At 37.7% G+C, this 15,875-nt stretch overlaps 1 protein-coding gene across 1 annotated transcript in view; it reads right to left on the bottom strand.

Moving 5' to 3' along the window:
- MIGA1 (mitoguardin 1) overlaps positions 1 to 15,288 on the bottom strand; it is a 71,483-nt gene extending 56,195 nt beyond the window's left edge. Inside the window, exons 1-3 of the mRNA XM_006086104.3 lie at positions 15,252 to 15,288; positions 10,710 to 10,823; positions 2,012 to 2,189 (exon numbers count right to left, since the gene is read on the bottom strand). Of these exons, the coding sequence (XP_006086166.1) occupies positions 2,012 to 2,189; positions 10,710 to 10,808 (277 nt within the window). The 5' untranslated portion in view covers positions 10,809 to 10,823; positions 15,252 to 15,288. The remainder of the gene's footprint in view (positions 1 to 2,011; positions 2,190 to 10,709; positions 10,824 to 15,251) is intronic.
- Positions 15,289 to 15,875: the final 587 nt, after the last annotated feature.

Below are 15,875 nucleotides of genomic sequence, written 5' to 3'. Positions count from 1 at the left end.
TTTAACAATATAAGCATTTCCCTTCCTGAATTACACATAAACCTTATCCATATCACATTACACTGTGATTATTTTTTTTTATACAGCTGATGCCCTTAACCATCTATCCATTCGTTTAGGGAAGATATTATGCCTTAGATTATCTTAATGCAGTACCTCAGATACTCTTCTATTCAAATGCTGGCATTTATTAGTTATATGAACTTAAGCAAGTCATTTACCATATCTCAATTTTCTTTATGTGTAAAATTGGAACAATAACATAAATTATAGTCCAAATTCATAAGATTTCTATAAAGATTAACACGGTGAATATATAGCATTTAGCACTGTACCTGAAATCTAATAAAATCTTAGTAAGAGCCATCATTATTGTTGTAATGTTCACTGGACTTGGTACAAAATAGTCATTTGTTAATTATTTGCTGTGCAAATGAATCACAAAAGCATATGATACACTAAATCATAAACCTAAAAATAATTTAAAAATTAAGAAAATAAGAAATCCAGCATGCTTGAGAAATTATTTTCATTGACACAATTTAATAATATGTACTATATCACTAACAGAAACTACATATCCTTTAAAGGTATTCTAATACTAGAACTTTATATACTAAGGAAATAGTCAGCAAGTGTATACATAGCAAGAAAAACATCCTAAAGTGAATAATGGGGCACTGGTTAAATAAATAAGGGTTTATTTATACAAATTTAACACAGTACATATTAAAAGTGAGAGCACATATGTGAATTATTTTTTATAATACTGAAAATTAATAAGTAAATAAAAATTTAAATTATGGCACAGATATATATTTATTGACCTGGAAGGACATTCTTACATACTGTTAAATATTTTAAGATCATACTACAAAAGGTATGATCTGAATTTTACCTAAAATATATAAATCATCCCTGACTGATTTGGCTCAGTGGATAGAGCATCGGCCTGAGGACTGAAGGGTCCCAGTTCAATTCCAGTCAAGGGCACATGCCCGGGTTGACTGACGGCTCAATCCCCAGCAGGGGGTGTGCAGGAGGCAGCTAATCAATAATACTCTTTCATCATTGATGTTTCTATCTCTCTCTCCCTCTCCCTTCCTCTCTGAAATCAATAAAAATATAAATAAAAAAATATATAAATCATTTTCTTGTACATAATACAGTAACGCACCCCCACCCCCCCACCTTATCTGTCAGGAATACATTACAAGATGCACAGTGGATGCCTTAAAACACAAATAGTACTGAACTATATATATAGATATATGTATACACACTGTTTTTTCCTATACATACATACTTCATGGTTTCCCTTTGGCACATGCAAATTGTCAAACCATTACTCTTGTGCTTTGGGGTGATTATTAAGTAAAATAAGGGTTACTTGAACACAAGCACTCTGATACCGTGACAGTCAATGTGATAAGTGAAATGGCTACCAGGTGATTAAAAGGTGGGTAGCATATATAGCGTGGATGTGGAGGACAAATGGATGATTCTGTCCCAGGCCAGATGAAGCAGGACAGCGTACAATTTCATCACACTACTCAGATCGGCACACAATTTAAAACTTATGAATTATTTATTTCTGGAACTTTCCATTTAATATTTTCTGATGGTTGACTGCAGGTAACTGAAACTATAGTAAGCAAAACCATGGATAGGGGAGACTACTGTATAAAATTTTATGTCTCAATATTATCTTTATTTGCTTTTTGGGGTTTTTTTTTCCCTCAATATGATATTTAAAAGGAAATATAAATGGACAGACATATGCCAAAATATTATCAGTAGTTATTTCCAGGGGAGCAAAGTTTCCAATAGTTTTAATTTCTTCTATTTGCTCATCTGTATTTCCTAATTTGTCTAAAATTAATCTGCATTACTTGTGAGTTAAATATTAAGGAAGGAAATTTTGGAGACTAAACCACTGAAATCATTGCATTCAATTATGATTTACATATAACATTTCTTTTGTAGACTTAATTTAGCTATTTCTACACACCTTTTTCTGACGCTGCTCTTTTAGTGTATTCAAGTATGAGGTGCTCTGGTTCCCATGGTAATATTTTTCCTTTCTTCTTCCCACGTCTTCTTTTAAAGTGATGGGCCAGAAAAATTACAGATACGGCAGTCACTGCAGTTACCACAATCAACTTTTTAGCTACTGGTGAAAACCTGATCTGGAAAAGATGCAGTTAGGTTGAGAAAAACATCTTTTATTTGTTCACTTAAAATAAAGACATAAAAACTAAAATTATTCTTAAACTAATCTAGTATTAAATACTACCCAGGTAATATTTATTCATTCAATGCAGCTAGCTCAATTTGAATTTTAGAACCAACCCTCCCACCAAAAAAAACAAAATGTAGTAATTTTTTACCCACTGCTCTGAAGTTCTCAGGTAAGTAACATTACCCAAGGAATCAAGAGGAGTATAACATTATACATCCTCATTAATATTTGTTGAACAACTAAGGATTAATTCTGCAACTGAATTTTCTGCCTGAATGATAGCAAGATTTTTCATTATTGGAATGATTAAATCAAACCTTCTCAATGAACCAATTTTTTTAACCATCTAGAAATTTAGACAAACATACATTAACTCAATTTCTAAAAGCATCTGAATAAGCCATTTTATTTGTGAATTAATCAACAAATTCTCAGCATCTTACAATGTACTAGCACTGTGCTATAAAAATTAAAATAAAATCTAATTGTACTAATTATATTCCATAAACATTTAGGGAATGCCTTCCATTGATCAGGAAGCACTGGGAATACAGAAAATACAAATCTTGCCCTGGCTGGCACGGTTCAGTGGTTGAGCATCAACCTATGAACCAGGAGGTCACCGTTCGATTCTTGATTCCTGGTCAGGGCACATGCCCAGATTGCAGGCTCCATCTCCAGTAGGGAGTGTGCAGGAGGCAGCCAGTCAATGATCCTCTCTCATCATTGATGTTTCTATTTCTCTCTCCCTCTCCCTTCCTCCAATAAAAATATATTTTAAAAAACACAAAAGAGCCCTAGCCGGCTTAGCTCGGGGGGTAGAGCATCGGCCTGTAGAATAAAGGGTCTTGGGTTTGATTCTGGTCAGGGGCATATGCCTGGGTTGCAGGCTCAATCCCCAGTGCGGGGCGTGTGGGAGGCAGCTGATCAATGATTCTCTCTCATCATTGATGTTTCTATCTCTCTCTCCCTCTCCCTTCCTCTCTGAAATTAATAAAAAAATATATTTTTTAAAAAGAATATCCTACTCCTAAAGTAAAAAACAACAAAACTTAAAAAAAAGGGGGGGAGGGGAACTAGTACCTTTCCACTGCCTCCCATGCAGCAAACGCTGGGGCTCTTGTAGTGAGAACCTTTCTTTAAGTATACGACGCCAGTTTATAATTTCTTCAGTAAATGTGATAATTAGTGGTGTCTTGTTTCATATGTGGAACAAGGAGGTTGTTGTGGTTCATGCATTTATTATGAATAGTATGAATGTAGTAGTTATTCGACTATAGATCAGGGGTCCTCAAACTATGGCCCGCGGGCCACATGCAAATACAAGTATTGTATTTGTTCCCGTTTTGTTTTTTTACTTCAAAATAAGATATGTGCAGTATGCATAGGAATTTGTTCATAGTTTTTTTTTTTAAACTATAGTCCGGCCCTCCAACGGTCTGAAGGACAGTGAACTGGCCCCCTGTTTAAAAAGTTTGAGGACCCCTGCTATAGATAAATAAATAGGTTTAATAATGTTATGGTTGGATTATAAATTAAGATAGAAATTATTTATCCTATATGAGCAACAGATGAATAAGCCATAATTTTACATAATTGCATTTGATTTAATCCTCCTCAACTTCCAATTGCAATTGATAATAAGGATATAATTAGGAGGTTTAGATTAATAGGTGAAATTGTGTATAAGACGGATAAGGGGGCTAGTTTTTGTCATGTTAGTAGAATCAGTCCTGATGATAGTGGAACACCTTTAGAGAGGGAAGGGGAAGGAGAGAGAGATAGAAACATCAATGATGAGAGAGAATGATTGGTCGGCTGTCTCCTGCATACCCTACACTGGGAATCAAGCTCGCAACCAGGGCATGTGCCCCGACTGGGAATCGAACCATGACCTCCTGGTTCATAGGTCAACACTCACCCACTGAGCCATGCTGGCTGGGAGTAAAATCTAAATTCTATTTATATGTTTATGTATTATTTTTACATAAAATTCCCATTAAAGTTTACAGTCCTAATCTCACGAAAAAAGGAAACCTTTCCATGACAAAAAATAAGGCAAATTTCCCAGAGAAAGATGTTTATCCTAAGTAATCTAGACAACACAAGGTTTGAAAGTCTCTAATATTACTCCTGCCTATCACTTTTCATTTGTTACTTCCACCCCCTCCCCCCAGGAAAGTCAAATACTTGTATACCATTGCCTGGAACACTGGAACTACAGCATCTCATTTTCTTACCTCCAGACAAAATGAAAACTAGACATGTGTCCTATTCATTCAACATGCATTGAACATCAACTTATGGGCCACACGCTGAGAATAAAAAGAAAGGAATAAGACCCTGTTCCTTGTGCTCATATTGCACAATCCTCCCAGCTCCATAACCTGATGCCACTGTTTAATGGTCTTGCCAAGTTTTCCTCCCTCATCCAATGTTCTCTGGAAACAGAATAGTTATTTGGTTACATTCAAGTCTTCTGCTCCAATAACGTTGTTTCACTTTACACAGCATAAACTTCTCACTAGAATTAAATTGATGTATTCCTTTAAGTCCAACGCAGTACTTACCACACACCTTTTCTTTCTTCCTTTTTTGTTTGTTTGTTTGTTTGTTTGTTTGTGGAAGGGTTCTAAGCTAACTCTTAGTTAATGCAGGGACTACATCTAGATCTTGCTCAACACTTTGGAGCTTGACTGAAACACAGTAATGCTTAACACATTTATTTTGAATAAATCTGACAACTGGAACATACCACAAGTCACATGCTAACTGCAAACTCTGGAAAATGGGGATATTAATATCTTCCTCATACAGTTGTTACAAAAGGAGATGACATATATAAAGTAGTATCTCACACAAGCAGCATTCAAAAAATGTGAGCTCTTAATATTTTAGTGTAACAAACATCTTATTTTGGAATAACTTTACATTTACAGAAAAGTTGCAAAGATAGTAGAGAAAGTTCCCACATCACCAGATTTTCTCTGATATTAATATCTTACATAACCATAGTACTCTTGTCAAAACTAAAAAATTAACATTAGCACATTATTATTAACTATAGACCTTGCCCTGGCCAGGTAGCTCAGTTGGTTAGAGTGTCGTCCTGATATAACAAGGATTCCAGTTCAGTCCCCAATCAGGGCACATACAAGAAGCAACCAATGAATGCATGGATGGGTGGAGCAGCGAATCAATCTCTCTCTCTCTCTCTCTCTCTCTCTCTCTCTCTCTCTCTCTCTCATCAATTTAAAAAAAAAAAAGAGCTATAGCCCTATTCTACTTTCACCAGTTTTCCCACTATTGTTCTTTTCTATTCCAGGACCAATTCAGAATACCACAGTGCATTTAGACAGATTTTTATTTTTAAGTGTTTAGTTAATTCCTAGTCTCTCTCACTCCACTCTGATTTTGGAAAATCAACTAAACTACTTACCCTTTTCCAACTGAAAAACAGAGTTTGTTTGTATTAACATGATACATTGTAATATACCAAAATGACCCTTAAGAAAACTGCAGAAGCTAAAGAGACTTAAGTATTTTGTTTAGAGTATGTATTCATTAAATGATAGAAAAATACTTGGAAAATGTATTATTCCTTAAATAAATAAAACAGGGAAATAAAATAGGAGTGAATATTTATTGGGATGTTCACTCATCTTTACTATGTGCTGGACACTGGTTTCATTCCTTTTGTAGATAAAAATTGGCTTTAAAGAGGTTAAGTAACTTGCCAAAGTTACTCAATCACACAGTTCCAGTGTTGGAACATGAATCAAAAAGACAAGATGTGTTTAAATCCATGCAGGTTATGTATCATGTGTTGAAATAACTTCAGTCACAATGACATATCTCACTATTACTATGTTATATTATAAAATTATACTACATTATTATAATCTATATATATAAAAGGCTAATATGCTAAGTGTCTGACCGTTTGACCATTTGACTGGTACATATGACACACTGACCACCAGGGGGGCATGGAAACAAGCATGGAAACATGGAAAAGACTGATGAATCTCAGAGGGAAGGAGGGAGGGAGAAGGGTGGGAAGAGATTAACCAAAGATCTTATATGCATGGGTTTCGGCCCGATCCCCGCAGGCCAGGCCGAGGGACCCCACCAGTGCACGAATCCAGGCACCGGGCCTCTAGTTAATTATATAACTGAATCACATTCAACATGGATTGTCAATTTTTGGAGGCTGAACTAATGAACACAAAAATTTCTTTTTTTCATAAATAGTCCAATTCTAATACTACTGAACTGTCCAACAAGACTGACCTTTTTTCCTGGCCCTTTCTTGGTATTCAAATTATAGTCTGCTCTCTTAATACAGGGATCAACAAACTTTTTTGGTAAATGTCAGGTAGTAAATATTTTAGGCTTGTGGAACATTCGATCTCTACTGCAACTACTTAACTCTGCTGTTAATGCAAAAGCAATCACAGATAAAACATTAACAAATGAGCATGGCTGTGTACCAATAAAACTTTACTAAGTACCGTGACTGAGAGTAAAGAATATATCTGCAATAATTCTTTACATTATTTTTTTTAAATATCCCATGGAACAAGTTGGACAATAGTCCTAGCCTCATAAATGTATTTCCAGGATTGAAAAGCAGGTGGTATAATAAAACCAGTATGGCAAAGGATACAAAAATATTTCATAAAAAAGAAATATAAAATGCTAATAAAGTTTTTTTTAATTTCTAGGCTGCAAATAAATAGGCATTGTCAACTATTACTAACTAGTGAGATTATGGATTGGTATAGCCAATCTGGGAATTTACCAATGTTAAAAATAAATAAATAAAACTTCACCCTGACCAGTGTAGCTCAGTTGGTTGGGCATCATCCCATGTACAGAAAGGTTGCTGGTTCAATTCCCAGTTGGGCCTCATGCGGGGTTGCGGGCTCAAATGCAAGTGTGTGGGGGGGGCGGGGGGGGAAGGGGAGACATGCAGGAGGCAGCTGATCGACTCTCACATCGATGTTTCTCTCTCTCTTTCCTTTTCCCTTCCTCTCTCTCTAAAAATCAATTTAAAAAAAATAATAAAAAAATAAAAATAAAATAAAAAAATAAAATAAAAATCAATTTAAAATATTTTTTAAAAACCTTCAAAATGTTCATAGTTAATATAAATTGCTCTTAAATCTATGAAAAGATGCTCAACATAACATATAATAAAAATGAAAATTAAAACTATGGTGAAATACCATTCTCACCTATTAGTTGGCAAAAATCCCAACATTTGGGGAGTACAAAACAATGCTATTCTTATGGAGGGCAATTTAGTATTATCCATCAAAATTCAAAAATATATGTACTCTTTGACCCAGAAATCCTAAGTCTAAAAATTTTTCCTATACCTATATCTGTATGAATTTAAGTATATCAAGTTTATTCACTTATTCACTACAACACTGTTTTGTAACGATATAAGATCAGAAACCCAAAGGCCCACCACGTACAGAGACATTATGTAGCTGTAAGAATAAAAAAAGAAAAAGAAGATCTACATATATATTAACATGGAAAGATATCCAGGATATAACTTAAGTGTACAAAAAGACAAAAACACAGGTATGCTACTGTCTGCTACCTTCTATAAGAGGAGAAAATAAGAATACATAATTGCTTTTGCTGATATTTGAATAAAGAAACCCTGTAAGATATTAAGTAGAAGGGATTGAGATAGAGTAAAACATCTCCATATATATATATATATATATATATATATATATATATATATATATATATATATGGTTTTGATTTTTGAAATACGTAAATGTCTTAGCTATTAAAAAAATAAATTTTAAATAATATTACTGCCTTGGCTGGTGTATCTCAGTGGTTAGTGTTGGCCTGCACACCAAAGGATCCCCAGTTTGATTCCCGGTCAAGGGCACGTAGGTTCAATCCCTGGCCCCAGTCAAGGAGCATGTGGAAGGCAACCAATCAGTGTGTCTAATGTCGTTGTTTCTCCTCTCTCTCTCTCTCTCTCTCTCTCTCTCCCTCTCTCTCTGTTTCTCTCAATATTTTCTGAAGATTAAAAAAATAGTAATAATTTTTTTTTTAAAAAGTCAATCCTCGCCACTGTTGCTCAGTGGTTAGAGTGTCAGCCCATGCACCAAAGGGTCTCAGTTCAATTCCTGGTCAAGGGCACGTACCTGGGTTGGGGGTTTGCTCTCCGTTCAGGTTGGGGTTCATGCGGGAAACAACCAGTCGATGTGTCTCACATCAATGTTTCTCTCTCTCCTCCCCTCCCTTCCTTCTATTCTCTGAAAAGGAATGGGAAAAATATCCTCATTGAGGATTAACAACAACAACAACTAATAATAATAATAATAATAATGATAATAATAATATTTTAGGATCATTTTAAGGATTAAATGAATTTGTAAATGTACTTAAACTATCTAGCACAGTGCTTTACATACAGTGGTGCTGCTACGTCTTGTTGCTGATCTTTTCATTCATTTATTTATTTTAATCATTTAAGTTCTTTATTATTTTTTAATTAAATTTATTGGGGTGACATTGGTTAATATGATCATACAGGTTTCAGGTGTGGGTTTCTATGTTAGAAGATCCGTATATTGCATGTGTGCCTACCACCCAAAGTTAAATCTTCTCCCATCACTATATATTAGGGCGCCCTTCACCCTCCACCCCTTCCTTCTGGCAACCACCACCCTGCTGTTTGTGTCCATGAGTTTCAGTTATATGAGCGAAATCATATGGTTCTTAGCTTTTTCTGATTGACCTATTTCACTTAGCATAATACTCTCAAGGTCCATCCATGTTGTTGCAAATGACTATTTCATTTGCTGGTCTTTTAAAATGTCATCTAAATAGTATAATAATATAAACAAATAAAAGAAAAAATACCAAACACACTCAATATTTTCATCTCTAGGAATTCACCTTAATAAAAATCTAAAAAATGAACAGAGATCTATATATATAAAAGCCCAGCGACCAGATGGCGGAACGATCAGAATGACTGGTGGCTATGACACGCACTGCAGCAGCCAATCAGCCTGATCCAAGCCCCGATCAGCATCCCCCCCGAAGGCCGGCCCCCAATCGGCCCCCAACACTCCAATTGGGAGCGGTGCTGGCCAGCCAACCGCCCGCAGCCCCTGCCCCCGCTGGCCCAGCCAATGGGCCCCCACACACTGCTGGTGGGAATGCAGACTGGTACAGCCACTGTGGAAAATAGTATGGAGTTTCCTAAAAAAATTAAAAATGGAACTCCCATTTGACCCAGTAATCCCACTTCTAGGAATATATCCCAAGAAATCAGAAATACCAATCAGAAAGGATATATGCACCCTTATGTTCATAGCAGCACATTTTACAATGGCTAAGATTTGCAAACAGCCTAAGTGCCTATCAGCAGATGAGTGGATAAGAAAACTGTGGTGCATCTACACAATGGAATACTACGCTGCTATAAAAAAGAAAAGAACTCTTACCATTCGCAACAGCATGGATGGACCTGGAGAGCATTATGCTAAGCGAAATAAGCCAGTCAGACAAAGATAAATATCACAGGATCTCACTTATTTGTGGAATATAATGAACAATATAAACTGATGAACAAAATAGATACAGAGCCCTAGCTGGTTTGTCTCAGTGGATAGAGCGTCAGCCTGCGGACTAAAGGGTCCTGGGTTCAATTCCAGTCAAGGGCAGATGCCAGGGTTGTGGGCTTGATCCCCCCAGCAGGGGGCATGTAGGAAGCAGCCAATCATCGATTCTTCCTCATCATTGATGTTTCTATCTCTCTCTCCTTCTCAGACACAGAAGCGTCAAACCTCAGAGGAAAGGAGGAGAGGCGGGGGTGGACGGGGGGTAAGAGATCATCCAAAGGACTTGTATGCATGCATATAAGCATAACCAATGGACACAGACAGTTGGAGGGTGAGAACATGTGCTGGGGGGGCGGGAGGGAGAGGTCAATGGGGGAAAAAGGAGACATGTAATACTTTCAACAATAAAGAATTTAAATAAAAGTAATACAACCCCTTTTAAGAGTTATGAATTTGGTAACAACAACAAAAACAAAATAAAACCAAGTTAAGTTGTAAACTACTTTAATAAATATTTTGACTGAACCTTTTAAAACTTCAACTAAATTTTAAACACTGAGCCAGAGCCGGTTTGGGGGGGCGGGAGGGAGAGGTCAATGGGGGAAAAAGGAGACATGTAATACTTTCAACAATAAAGAATTTAAACAAAAGTAATACAACCCCTTTTAAGAGTTATGAATTTGATAACAACAACAAAAACACAAAATAAAACCAAGTTAAGTTGTAAACTACTTTAATAAATATTTTGACTGAACCTTTTAAAACTTCAACTAAATTTTAAACACTGAAAGCAAAATATGCTCTGAGCAGTAAACTTATTATTCAACTTCATGTTAGTTTCATTTTTTTTTTACCTGAGAAAGAGAATAGTACCAAGACAGGGGGCGATCAAACGCTCTTAGTGCTGTGGTCTTCAAGGAAAACTGTGATTCGCTTACTGTTTCTTCTGACATGACTCCTCTTCTAATCTTCATTAAATGAAACATAAAAACCACAAAGATTTCTGGTTACTCTACCAATATAATAAATTAATATATTAATAATTCATGATATTACATTTACCTGAAGAAAAGAGTATTGTGAGCCAAATTTACTTGAGCTGAATGTTTACTTATTATTCACCAAAGCAGCCAAAAAGAAAATGAGTTAAATTTGAACTCTGAGTTCAGGTAGTTAATTTTCCTTCCAGTTAAATAAACATTTCAGCTTTTACATAATACTTTAGATCTATCTCTTCCCATGTACTTCCTTCAAATAACAGTGGGGGTGGGTAATGGTGGGTATTGAAAGGAATCTGCTTGAATCATGATTCCTGCAGCTAGAAAGGAACCTCGGCGGTCACTGAACTTCAGAACTCAGGCATTTATTATCCTACTGTCCCATTTTAAAGATCTTCAAAAAAGTGCCATATACATGCTATGAAATTTAGATATAGTTTTAATGCCTATTTCTATAGAAACCAAAGAAAGAAAAGTCAGATGTCTACAGATGAAGCAGCTGACACTCAGAGAGACCCTTACAGGTAGCAGAACCTGACTGAAACATAATGGTTCAGGGTCTATGTTTTACAGAGACAGAAACTCAATTTTATCATTGTACTCAGCTGGACACATACGAAACAAATTCACATAGTATTGCTGTATAAATTAGTTTACAAATTTATTCATTCACAATAAGGATATATACTATCTAGTGAAAGAATACGTACACTATCAAAACATACCCTTTCTGCCCTGACCGGCTTGGCTCAGTGGATAGAGCGTCGGCCTGCGGACTGAAGGGTCCCAAGTTCGATTCTGGTCAAGGGCATGTATCTTGGTTGTGGGCACATCCCTAGTAGGGAGTGTGCAGGAGGCAGCTGAATCGATGTTTCTCTCTCATCAATGTTTCTAACTCACTATCCCTCTCCCTCTCCCTTTCTCTCTGTAAAAAATCAATAAAATATATATTTTTTAAAAAACATACCATTTCTGAAATAAAATATTATAGGGAGCTGAATTAATAATTAATTAAAAATGCTGCCTGGTAAGCACAAATTTAATGGGTCCTGAGGAATATTATCCAGGCCAAGAAAAAGCCTGAGGGGACTGTCTCTGGTACACCTACCAAACTTAACATTTCTTTTCCTTAGATAGTGCTATATAAACATTACCAAAGAGAAAAAACAAATTACCAACATCCCTCTATAAAACCTTATTTGCTATACTTTCTTTAAGTCCTTTATATTTCTGCAGGTATTTTTTCTGCTCTCTTTTTCTGGATTCCAGCAGACTACTCCCTTCTGTTAATACCCACCCCTTTTCAGACAAGCATTAAAACTACTGATTAAGTAGTTTCATTTCACATCAAACACAGTAATATGTTTAGGATGGGTTATTGCTACTACTAACACCCGATCCCCCATTAGTGCCACAATGTAAATTTAATTCCCCCTCGCGCATATTAGAATTACAATGTTCAGGCTCAGGATAATTAGTTCTATCTTAAGTATAGTACATTTATCCTAACAAAAACAAACAAACAAACAAACAAACAAAAAACTGTGATGTAGACATTATAGAGAAATACAAAGGAAACCATGAAGCACAAACAAGGATTGCTGGCAGGAGTCATTGTTCCTGCACTGGGACCTCCCCCTGCTGCAGAGCTGGCTGGCAGCCATATCTGAGTTTCCATCAGTGATTTCCTGAGATCCTACCCCATCCAATTTGCAGCCCCACTTAAGCTGTTTGTAGTGGCTTTTCCTTATGAAAGACCTGCCTGGCTCAGACTTCAGACTTTGCTAAAATCTCTCAAACAAGCTGCAGCTGGCATCAGCATGCCCCAAACCTATCAGTAAAAGGCCCAAGACCCAGCACTAGCACCAGCCTGCCTTGCTTCACAGCTGGGCCTCACCTGGGCACTTCCAAGCCCAATACAAGTAGCAGCCATCTGCAGACCTTTCTGTAGTTCCTGCCCTTTAGTCCCAGGAAGTGGCTGACTTTGCACCTCCCAGGAGGCTCCAGAGCCAGTGCACCAGGTGGACAGCTTAAGACCATACCAGATTACAACTCTACACATCCACAAAAGACACATTCAAGAGGCAGATTCAGTGAGTACCAAAGCCCCACTGAAACAAGTTCTGCTCCATAGGGGTGACTTCTGGATAGCAGCTCTTCCACTGTAGTCACAGCTGGTCCTCACAGCCAATTGGTCTGGAGGTCAATCCCTCAAACTGACACCAACAGCAATCAAGGCTCAACTACAACAAGACTGTGCACACAGCCCAACCAGGGGTGCACCTAGAGTGCCTAGCTCAGGTAACTAGGGAGTCTGAACCACTGGGCCCTACAGGACATTTACAACACAAGGCCACTCTACCAATTCCAGGAGACATAGAAGCTCTACCTAATACATAGAAAATAACACAGGGAAGCAGCCAAAATGTGGACACAAAGAAAACAGGACACAAAAGAAATGGAAGCAAGCAAACGCAGAGTTCAAAACAATGGTTATAAGGTTACTCAAGGATCTCAATGAGAGCTTCAAGGATCTTGGTGAGACTTTCAAAGACATGGAAAAGGACCAGTCAGAAATTAAGGATACACTAACTGAAATAAAGAATAATTTACAGGGACTCAAGGCGGAATAGAGGATTCCGAGAATCAAATCAATGATTTGGAATATAAGGAAGCAAAACACACCCAATCAGAAGAGCAAAAAGAAAAAAAGAGTTAAAAAATATGAAGGTGGGACTACTTCAAGCATACCAACATTTGCATTATGGAGGTGTCAGATGAGAAGAGAAAGAAAGCAAGATATTGGAAACCTATTTGAAGAAATAAGGAGAGAAAACTTCCTCTATCTGGTGAAAGAAACAGATTTATAAGTATAGGAAGTGCAGAGTCCCAAACAAAAGGAACCCAAGGAGGACCACACCAAGACATATCATAATTAAAATGCCAAGGGCTAACGACAAAGAGAAAATCTTAAAAGCAGCAAGAGAAAAGCAGTTAGTTACCTACAGGGGAGCATCCATATGACTGTCAGCTGATTTCTCAACAGAAATTATGCAGGCCAGAAGGGAATGGCAAGAAATATTCAAAGTGATGAATAGCAAGAACCTACAACCAAGATTACTCTACCCAGCAAAGCTATCATTTAGAATTGAAGGTCAGATAAAGAGCTTCACAGACAAGAAAAAGCTAAAGGAGTTCATCACCACCAAACCAGTATTACATGAAATGTTAAAGGGTATTCTTTATGACAAGGAAGAAGAAGAAAAAGATAAAAAATAAGAAGAATAAAAAGGCAATAAATACGTATCTATCAACAATTGAATCTAAAAATCAAAATAAACGAATAAGAAATTTAATGAACAGACTAAGCTGGTGAGTAAAATAGAATCAGAGGCATGGAAATGGAACAGACTGACCATTCTCAGAGGGAAGGCGGATGGGGGGCAGGAAGAGATAAAAGAAAGATCTTATACGCATATAGGCATTACCAATGGACACCGACAACAGGGTGGTCAAGGCCTGGGACAGGGGGGAACCGGGTGGAGATGGTCAAAGTGGGGGTAAGGGGGAGACATCTGTAATACTCTCAACAATGAAGATTTAAAAGAAGAAAAAAAAATACTGAGAGTAATTCACCCCAAGTGAATTTTTCCATAATAGGGGGTTCCAAATTTTTAAGCAGAGGGAAAAGAAAATAAACACTTCAATTTGCTGCAGGGGTTTTCTCAAATGAATTCTGACAAATCTGTACTCTTGCATTCTAACTACCTCATTACTTTTCATTTAAAATCACTGAGGAAGTGATTCCAAACTTAATCATTAATAACTGAATAACTTTTAAAAACCAGCCATTTCAGTTGCTTTCATAAGTATTAAAATAAACATGAAGACAGTTTCATGATTATGCACATTTGTAAAGAGAGTCTAAATCATCACAAAAAATACTGTACTATGTAATATTACTCACTTGTCTCTAATCTAAACACTGGAGAGTTAAAAATAAGTGTCACAAATAGAGATTGCCTCTTAAACATCCTAAAATTCTATTCTACAACTTGGTTTTATAATCCAAGCAAGAATGAAACTCTGGCATAGCTGGTTTGGCTTAGTGGATAGAGCTGCGGATTGAAGGGTCCCGGGTTCGATTCCGGTCAAGGGCACATGCCCAGGTTGCGGGCTCAATCCCCAGTGGGGGTAGGGGGGACGTGCAGGAGGCAGCCCACCAATGGTTCTCTCTGATCATTGATGTTTCTATCTCTCTCTCCTCCCTTCATCTCTGAAATCAATAAAAAATATATTTTTAAAAAAGAATGAGCACTAGCCGGTTTGGTTCGGTGGATAGAGCCTCCGCCTGTGGACCAAAGGGTCCTGGGTTTGATTCCAGTGAAGGGCACGTACCTTGGTTGCAGGCTCCACCCGACTGTGCCCTGGTCGGGGTGCGTACAGGAGGCAACACATCGACGTTTCTGTCCGTCTTTCTCTCTCTCTTCCACTCTCCCTAAAAATTAACAGAAAAAATATCCTCGGATGAAGATTAACAACAACAAAAAAGAATAAAACTCTGAAATACCCCCCCAAATGTTGACGTGAAGCATAAATCTGTACGACCAAACTTTGAGAAGGTACACAGCAAAAATGCTTAGTCGCCACAATGATAACATTAAAAAAAAAAAATAAAGATCTGTTAGGAATCATCCTCCATAAAATAAATGTTGAACCACTTTATTCAATGAAGGGCTCCGACAGGACAATCCGGATGCTAAAGCATCTTCAAAGAAAGCATCATCTTCCCCATCCAAAATCTCCTCCCTGCTCACATCACGGCCATTCAAGCAGAACCTTGGACCGCACCCCAGGGCGCTGCCCCCCGCCCCCCGCCCCAGTCCAGGGCGCTGCCCCAGCTCCAGGGCGCTGCCCCCCCACCCCCCGGCTCCAGGGCGCTGCCCCCGCCCCCGACTCCAGGGCGCTGCCCCCCCAGCTCCCGGGCGCTGTCCAACCCCCAGCTCCAGGGCGCTGCCCCGC

This window comes from Myotis lucifugus, unplaced genomic scaffold, assembly GCF_000147115.1.
Source record: "Myotis lucifugus unplaced genomic scaffold, Myoluc2.0 scaffold_25, whole genome shotgun sequence".
NCBI lineage: Eukaryota > Metazoa > Chordata > Mammalia > Chiroptera > Vespertilionidae > Myotis > Myotis lucifugus.
Note: the sequence above shows the minus strand (reverse complement) of the source record. Positions and strands in the feature narration are given on the sequence as shown.